Source organism: Myotis myotis, unplaced genomic scaffold, assembly GCF_014108235.1.
Source record: "Myotis myotis isolate mMyoMyo1 unplaced genomic scaffold, mMyoMyo1.p scaffold_m19_p_8, whole genome shotgun sequence".
NCBI classification, from domain to species: Eukaryota; Metazoa; Chordata; class Mammalia; order Chiroptera; family Vespertilionidae; genus Myotis; species Myotis myotis.
This window is the reverse complement of record NW_023416390.1, coordinates 41522362-41531701: the sequence shown is the minus strand read 5'-3', so window position 1 is coordinate 41531701 and position 9340 is coordinate 41522362. Positions and strand designations below refer to the sequence as shown.

The 9340-nt window shown below is 41.6% G+C and overlaps 1 protein-coding gene across 1 annotated transcript; it reads right to left on the bottom strand.

Annotated features, from left to right (window-relative positions):
- Window positions 1-5979: 5979 nt before the first annotated feature.
- On the bottom strand, window positions 5980-8769 carry LOC118662171 (tetratricopeptide repeat protein 30B). Its single transcript, XM_036320790.1, has one exon. The coding sequence runs from the start codon at window positions 8555-8557 to the stop codon at window positions 6560-6562; it is 1998 nt and encodes a 665-aa protein (XP_036176683.1). The 5' UTR covers window positions 8558-8769; the 3' UTR covers window positions 5980-6559.
- Window positions 8770-9340: the final 571 nt, after the last annotated feature.

The window sequence follows — 9340 nt, the reverse complement described above, 5'->3', positions numbered from 1 at the left end:
AGGACCCCCACCATTCAGGGCAAACCAGCCTGCCCCCACCCATGTACCAGGCCTCTATCCTATATAATAAAAGGGTAATATGCAAATTGACCCTAATAGCAGAATGACTGGGAATGACTGGTCACTATGACACACACTGACCACCAGGGGGCAGGCGCTCAATACAGGAGCTGCCCCCTGGTGGTCAGTGCGCTCCCACAGGGGGAGCTCTGCTCAGCCACAAGCCAGGCTGATGGCTGCCAGTACAGTGGTGGTGGTGGGAGCCTCTCCCACCTCCTTAGCAGCACTAAGGATGTCTGACTGCAGCTTAGGCCTGCTCCCCGCTGGCAAGTGAACATCCCCCGAAGGCTCCTGGGCTGTCAGAGGAATGTCTGACTGCCAGCTTAGGCCCAATCCCCTGGGGAGTGGGCCTAAACCAGTAGGTGGACATCCCCTGAGGGGTCCCAGACTGCGAGAGGGCACAGGCCGGACTGAGGGACTCTCCCTCCCCCTCCCCCCCGAGTGCACAAATTTTTGTGTACTGGGCCTCTAGTATACTAATGATATGCTAAGGCTGCTCAACTGCTTGTTATGACATGCACTGACCACCAGGGGGCAGACGCTCAATGCACGAGCTGCCCCCTGGTGGTCAGTGCGCTCCCGCAGGGGGAGCATTGCTCAGCTGGAAGCCAGGCTCACAGCTGGCAAGTGTAGCTGCAGTGGCGGGAACCTCTCCATTCCCTGAGGGCTCCCAGACTGGAAGAGGGTGCAGGCCGGGCTGAGGGACCCCTCAAAGTGCACGAATTTTGGTCCTCTAGTGTTTTATAATTTCTTTAGGTTGGATACCAGGATCATTTCACTCTCAAACAGAGTGCACCCCACTCCCATGCCTCTCATGCATCCTTCACGTGGTCAGCTATGTTTGTATAGAACAGTGGTTAATGTTTGTATAGAACAGTGGTTATCAACCTTGGCTACATATTACAGTTATCTGGAGGGACTTTTAAAAAATGGATCCCTCTCTTTCACTTCCATCTCCATAAATTAAAATGAAGCTTTAGGGTTAGGGACCAGGAATCGCTATATTTGAAAAGTTTACCAGCTGATTCTGATGTAGAGCAAGGATTGAGAGTTACTAATACAAAGGGGAAAATAGGAATTAGATGGCAAAGACTCAATCTGTTCTCTTGTTCTTAGCTTGCTTTTAATTTTTTCTTCCCAAGATGTAAGCTAAACTGAGTAATCAATCTTGTGGAAGAGTGTAAGCATTTAATATCTTGGCTCAAATGGAGTTTGCAAGTAAAGGTAAAGCTTTATGAAGCTTCAAAAGACTCTGGAAACACTTTGAAATACTTGTGGAAGCAGCTGGCCCTCTACTGGGATTTCTGAATAAGTACTGCATACGTATCCTTTTGTACTGAGTTGCAGAGAAAACTTCTGACAGCTGTGTTTACTGTGGTTGTTGGCAAGAAACTGTTATGGAGAGAAGAAAAGCACTAACTTGAAAAAGGATAATAAAACGTGATTTTGAAAAAAAAGAGGTGATGGAACAACAGGTGGGTCAATGATCTTTGTGTCCAACCATAGTTAAATCTGTGCCTGTCGCAAATAATATGTGGTGACTACTCAAGTCCCCTCCAGCACACTTTTGAAAACTATAGTATAATTTAGGCCAGCCCAGGCATGTGCTCAATAAGTGTATCTGGGAAAAGCCTATTAACCCACAAATTAAATCAGCAACAGAAGTAGTGAAAGTCATAGCTCTGGAAAAAAAATGCTTAGAATCAGAATAATTTGGAAAAAAACAAGGAGTGGAGTATGGTAGAGTGGAAAGAGCACAGGAATTGAGCCAGAAGGCCTGGATTCAGTCATAGAATCTCTGTGAGACTCCGTTTTAGGATTCAAGAGATGAGCTAGTCCAAGCCCAGGGCTCATTGTTGCAGGTGCATTTCCAATGTGTATCATAATGTGCAATTTGTAACTTAAGTCATATCTACAAATATTGTAGAAGAATGAATTTGTGATTTTTTTCCATTTTATATTCCACACAATTACTTCCAGGATAATTCCACAATTTGCCAATCATTTCACTATAAATCTTATATATACATTGTCATAAGAAATAGTCTCCTTACTTTCTGAAAGGGGCTAATAACTATTTTCAGCATCTTGGTCAAATCATGTATAACTCACCTCTGTTCTTTGGCATTTTGTGGGAACATTCATTAAATGTAATGAATTGGTACAAGAACAAGACCGGGAAACAAAAATATCATATAACTATAGGAAAAGTTTTGCCTTTTCTGGTAAACACACAAAATAATGGCATATGTGGGTAGGTGGTATAGCAATGCAACAGAATCTTGTAGGCAAGGGTTTCTGTTATGATTTGATTCCTGAAGCTTTCATTTGCTTTGCAGTATCGGGGTGTGACCACCTCTTGCATAAACCTAGTATTTCCTGACTTAAAGGACTAAACATCTTATATTCCCCAAAGTAGATATTCTCCTTTCCATATATGAGGTGAATAAACTCTAGGAGATGGCTTTGGCAAATTTGGAACAACTGGGACTAAGAGGTTGAGCCACAGAATAGCCCCTGACCTTATGCAGCAGAGATAGAAACACTGACCAGCTGGTTATTTCCTGGTGAGACTTGACAAGCTCTTCAAGAGTCTGTGGACACATTCTTTAAAGCAGCTGTCATGAGTGCTGGTGAAACCTTTAGTCATGTGTCCTTTATCTTAAGCATTTGGTTCTTGTACTAAAATAATTGGAAACAAAATAAAAGTAGCAATCAATACTTTCTCACACACCTTACTGGGGTCCTGTTTACACAGTACAATTTTAGCCATTTGTTATTTTGAACTAGGTATCCAGTTATTGATAATGATGTATTCAATTTCATGAACATGTGCAAATTTCATTTTTGCATAAAGGACTTGGACTCAGTTTACATGTTCACCTAATATTCACAATGAAGTTATTGGCAGTCCTACTTAAACTAACAAATGCATAGCTTTCCTACTAGAGATATATAGAACTCTATTTTCTAATTATTTTTCTAATATATACACATTATGATGCTGTATGTGATGGATCAATCTTGGCCCAAGTCCAAGGGAGATGACTTAATTAAACAACCAAAAGATCCTTAAGATCCTCAATTTGTGGTTTCTAGTAATTGTGTTGTAAAACCCCCTCCCCCAGGAGAATATTAAAACAACACTACACTATACCTATGGCTAATTAATTAATTCATTCATTACCGTCGGCTAATGCCTGGCTCTCCTTTTCAATATAAAATTATTATGGCTACAAAAAGCAAATGTCTTCTAGAGTTAACAGTACATTTAATTCCCAATGTCACATAACATTTTAAATAATAAAAATATTGCAAATCTTTAAGATTTCAGTCACTATTTTTCAATTGAGGTCAAAGAGTTTAAAAGAAAAATATAGAGGTTACAAGTACACAAATAAAGCTCACTGTATTCTACAAATTGTTTAGATCCAGTGCTTTTGGTGCATACTCTTAAAATTTTCTCTGGCTTTACCAGTTTGAGAGTCACTTTTAAATATATATGTATATTTTATTTTAAAGAGGAGGGGAGAGGGAGAGAGAGAGAGAAACATCAATGATGAGAGAGAATCATTGATTGGCTGCCTCATGCATGCCCCACATTGGGGATGGAGCCCATAATCCGGGCTTGTGCCCTGACCGGGAATCGAACCATGATCTCCTGGTTCAGAGGTTGAAGCTCAACCACTGAGCCATGCCAAGAGTCACTTTTCATTGATAAATGTTATTTTGATTTGCAAATATGAGGTTAAATGGTATCTAAAGTCACTTAGATAATCAGAGTACTATCCTACCTGACACGTTGCTAAAAGGTTGAAATGCAGTTTTTACACCTGCTTGTGGTTTCAACTGCCAGCTATCAGAGAAATGTCCCTATAATTGATAAAAGGGAGAAAATAAAAGATTTTTTTTAAAAAAAAAAGGAAAGGAAAGGGGGTGGTAAGGTAGGTAGATTTTTCATGTATTTTCTTGTCATACATTTTGTAGTAGTAAGTACTACTCCCTCCTAAATACATCATTTGAAGGCAGAAAAAGGCGACACTTAGTGAGAAAGCTTTATAAACTAGGGACTGGCTTGCTGTTCCTGTGGCTTTGTCCTTTTGGGAAGGCTGCATGTCCCCTTCTCCTTGTATTAGATAAAACAAGGGCGTAAGGACTGGTAATGTGATTTGGTGAGTTAGCTATAGAAGTGGCTCTGGCATCTGTTACTTCCACTCTGTTACTTATTGCCTCTGCTCGGTTAATGGTAGCAGACATTTGATTAACTGCTGAGATTTGGAATTGAAGGGGATCCAAGGTGAAGTAAATCACATAGCTAAATCTCTCTTTCATCTTCACGTCACCTGTTCCTGTTCCTGTTTCCAGATTTCTGGCAGACTGGAAGCTGAGGCCTTCACCTCAGGGGCAGGAAAGCCTGTAATTATTTCAAGAATAAGTGATTTAAAATGCATATTATAATAGTCTGGATATATGTTATTTATATGATATTTTGTATATCATTTTTTAGAAGAATTAAGAGCAAATATCTTAGTCTTTTCATTGTCAGTCCAGTGTTTATTTTTCCTTACACTGAACATATTAGAAAGCTTCCACATTTGATATTTGCCCGTATTCACAAGGAGACACAATCAATTCTGGAAAATGAAGGGAAGTGTCTATAATAATAAAAGCATAATATGCTAATTAGGCTGGACGTCCTTCCAAACGACCTTCCAGACGAAGCCAGGGCTGGGAGGGCTGAGGCAGCTGCTGCTGTCGCCTCAGGCTGAGGCAAGCCACCAGAGCTGCAAGGGCCAAGTCCCTTGCAGAAATTTTGTGCATCGGGCCTCTAGTTGATTATAAAACTTAAGACCAACCAACCAACCAACCAAATTATGGAGGAAAATTAAATCATGGAACAAACCTCATAAGAACCAAGAAAAAAATTATCATCCATTTAATACCTGTACTTCTCAAAGAACTTGGGCCAGTGTCCAAATAGTCTGTTGTTAAAGAACTGAAAAATAGAGTGGAGCCATACAATTAAGGACATAATTGGTCTTATTGGAAACACAGTCTATCTTGTAATGGCACAATGAAACTATTCTTTCTTGAGAAATGGTCCAGCCATGGCTAGCAATCAAAGGCAAACACACCCACTCTGAAAGTTCATCGGCTCATGTCACATTCTTTTTTAACAGCCTAAAGTAGAATATAAACTGCTTTTAGGGTGCCTGGTTCCTTGCTTATATAAAGACATCACCCTAGCAATTGTTGTATGAGGGCAAGACATGGTGACTGCAACTAGCAGGGAATGCAAACTGATTTAGCTCATATTATATGCTCCCTTCTCTTCTTAAATGGAAAACTTCCTCAAACTGAATATCTATTATTACTATCATCCTTTGCATCTTTACAAAGCTCAATAAATAACACAGGATAAATATAGATTTTAAGAGTGTGAAATATAGGTAAGAAAGCCAAAAACCATTATCAGACATGAGGGTGGAACAAATAGTAAAGCTTTTGTAGCTTATAGAAAATTAAATGCCTGAGCAGAATGATTGAGGTTCATAGTGAGAACTCCAAAACACTACTGAGAGGCTGTTAAATATGACATTTGTATTATGAATCTACCAGATATGACTTCAGAATCCATTGGTAGACCATTCCTTCTGTTATATGAATAGGATAGGAGGTTGATAGGATCATTGAAATAGCATACCAATTTTTTTTCATTTTCAAGAGGCCAGAACATGGAAACATGTTCTAGGATTCATGTGTCCTAAGTAGAAATACAAGGATAAGAATTAAGAACTTAGTCTAAAGCTACCTATTATTAATGTTAAAGATAAATTATGAAAATAGTATGATTATAGCTTATGTTCATGTTTGTATATTTAAATTATTAATAAATGGAGAAGAAAAATGGAAATTGGTCAGTTGTTTATTGTCTCCGCACCATAGCACCACAATTTTGTTATGGCACAAGAATTCCCCGAGTCTTGCATAGTAAAAACCAACCAAACAAAAATCATCATCAACAACAAAAAAATCCCACTTAGAAGGTCTATGCAAAATGTATGCATTATAAATTAATGTAATTATAAGGGTTAATGTTGGAATACAACACTATATTCTTGAAATGATTATTAATACCCAGATGTCCTACACATTAATGGAATCCTGGACTTAATAGTGCCTATTCCGTGGATAATGTAATATTGTCATGGAGGGTTCCCTCAGGATATACCAAAGCACAAGGATAGGGAACACAGGCACTAGAAATACTATTAAACACAATTTCCTCATTCACTTTTGAATTTTCTCATACACTTCTAGGGTTCAAGTTCTTTTATTACATTTCATTTCATGAGATTATTAAAAAGAAAAGTTACAGCTATATTATTTTAACTTTTAAAGGATAAAAATTTCAACAAATGTAAAGAAACCAAAGGACAACTACAGACAAAAGAGAATACCATATATAGATAACAAACATGCCCATTAACAGACATAACTACATATTCCATCCTATAATCTCATAAATCAAAGCTTTTAATTGTCTGGATTCATATGTGACTGTATTCTTTCCAATATGCATTCTTTCTTCTTCCAGGGGTTGTTCAATAACAGCAGGCACGTTCCTGCCATAAACTTCACAGTGTTCTAGAAACTGCACACATTCTTGAATAACACTGTCACGAAGCATGATTGTGTGTTTTGACATGTTTTCTAATAAGGACAAGAAGCATCTTTTGGCATAGTACCAGGTATCAGTTCCCAGTTTTTTATTGTAAGGTTCCAAGCTTTTGATAACTCGAGAAATCCCAAAGTCATAATTACCTTTGGCACAGTAAAGTGTCCCGATCACCAAATTCACAATGCAGAGATGGTAGGTTTTCTTATCTGGGTCATCATAGGAGAGCTGCTCTTCCTCCTTTTCAATTTTCCTCATCAACTCCTCAGCTTCTTCATTTTGACTTGTCATAATATATGAAACACAGAGGTTAGCCAATACAATAGCACTCACATTCAGGATGTTGTCATAATGCTTCTTGACTATGGGCTCATAAAAACCGATGGCTTCTTTGTATTTGTTTTCCTGCATGAACAGAACATGAGCCACATTCAGCTTCCATACATCATGGTCATTGCAGAATTCCACAGATTTGCGGAAGATCTTTTCTACCATTGAATAATTTTCAAGGTTCCAGTAGATCTTTGCCTGGGCCATCAATACAGGAATATACTTCTCCAGGATGTCATCATATTCATTCACTGCCTTTTTGACCCCTTCATCATCTCTATTGTGTCTTGCTTCCTGCACTTGTTTAGTGAGTCTCCGGAGCTGCTCAGTCAGCATCCCGGCTAGCCCATCCAGCTTAATAAAAGCCTCTTCAGGAGCTGTCTGGCAAGTAATCATGGCATCTAAGAAGTCATAGAGATAAGGTGTGAGGAACTTATAAGTCAAGTGGGCATTCTCTGCCAGGACATCGGCTGCTAGGTCAAAATACTCATATTTGCAGTAGAGCAGCAACAGGTTGCCAAAGGTCTCTGGGGGGAAGGGGTTCTGTTGGAGCAAAAACTGTAGCTTTTCAAACCCTTCTGTAGGCCTGGCATCCATATTCATCAGCGCCTGGTTGTGCAGGGTCACAGGGTCTAACTCTTCCTCTGCCCTTGGTGGCATGTCAGTGAGGGTTTCCTGGGCCACCTCATAGTTTTTCAGTTGGTATTCTATGGCTGCCTTAAGGTTGAAGGCTTCCACCAGTGCAGTCTGGTGAAGAACTAAAGTGTTGCCAACACTGCGAAAATCAATGCCCTCCGTGGTCATGCCCACACCTAGCTCTGGGTGCTGGCGGATGCCATGCTCAATAATGTCTGCAATATGCTTCAGAGCCGAGGCATACTGTCGGCTGCTATAATAGGCCAAAGCCAGATTGTAGGAAAGGTCAGGCCGGTAGCCCGAGGCCTGCAGGGCTGTAAAGAACTTGGAACATGCAGCTTGATACTGTCCCTCCTTGTAGAGCAAACAACCCAGGTTGACCTGGCTATCTGACTCGTTCTCACCCCCACCGTCTTCACCCCCGTCCCCACTCAGAAGCTGCTCCACCAGGCTCCTGGCCCCGGGGAGATCGCCCTCGCTGTACTTGATAGCAGCTTGGAGACGGAGGACCCGGCTGTGGTAGGCGGGGTTGTCCAACAGGAGGAAGGCGACCCGGGTGGCCTCGGGATAAAGGCAGGCCTTGTACAGCGCCTGGGCCTGGTACAGGCGGTACTGCTCCAGCTCCGGGTGCAGCTGGCTCAGCTGCTCATAGCACTCGGCAGCCATGGGGAACTCCTGCAGGCGGTAGTAGCAGTAGCCCAGCAGCGACAGGCCGGCGCGGCTCCTCGGGCTCCGCTGCAGCTCCCTGCCCAGCAGCTGCACCGCCTCGGCGTAGCGGGAGTCCCGGATGAGCCGGTACACGGCCGCGGTGAACTCCCCGTCGGGGATCGGCGTACTGCCCAGCCCCGCCATAACCGCCAAGATGCCTGTGCGTCCCAGTTTCCAAGGCAATAAGCCAACCGGAAACGGAAAACTCCTAGCTCGGATATTACCTTGCAACGGAAGGAGACCGTTAGCAATATAAAGGAATCACTGAACAGAGTCTCTCGAGTACTGATACAGTCCTGGAAGACGACTAGCGGAGGAAATGAATTGGGAAGAGAGAGGAATCCCCTCCTGGTAGTTTTGTGGCGGAAACTCTACTTCCCGGCATGCACCGGTCAAGTGCACCCAGGCCACTTGGGACTTGGCCGCTTTGCTTTCTGGGAGATGTAGTCTTTGCGGGAGGGAGCCACAGCCTGGCAGCTGGGGTTTCACTGGATTTCTGTTTCTATGTAGATGAGTTGCTTCCTACTTGTGTCATCTTGGTCTTTGGCGAGGGGGAGGAAGGTTTGTGGTCGTGTGTCCTATATACTACGTGCTGCATAGAGGTGTTGTTTCGTGTTTTGTTTTTGTAAATTAATGGGATAGAAAAGGTGGAATATTTCCTTGGAATTCCTCTAGACTTCTGTTTTTAAGCTGCCTTGAGGGCACACTTTGTAAGAACATAATATGCAGAGACCAAGAGTCCTTATTTTTTGCTATTTCCACAGGAAATTGTTTTGTGAATCTTATCAGGTATGAAAGTCTTTAAATTTTAGATCCGAGTGTCTCCCACTTCCCTTTTTAATAAACAAGTATTACTGAGCAGATGTTGGTGTTTAAACTTGGCTGTATTTTCTGCCCTGGTCCTCCAAATTTTTATTGAAATTAAGA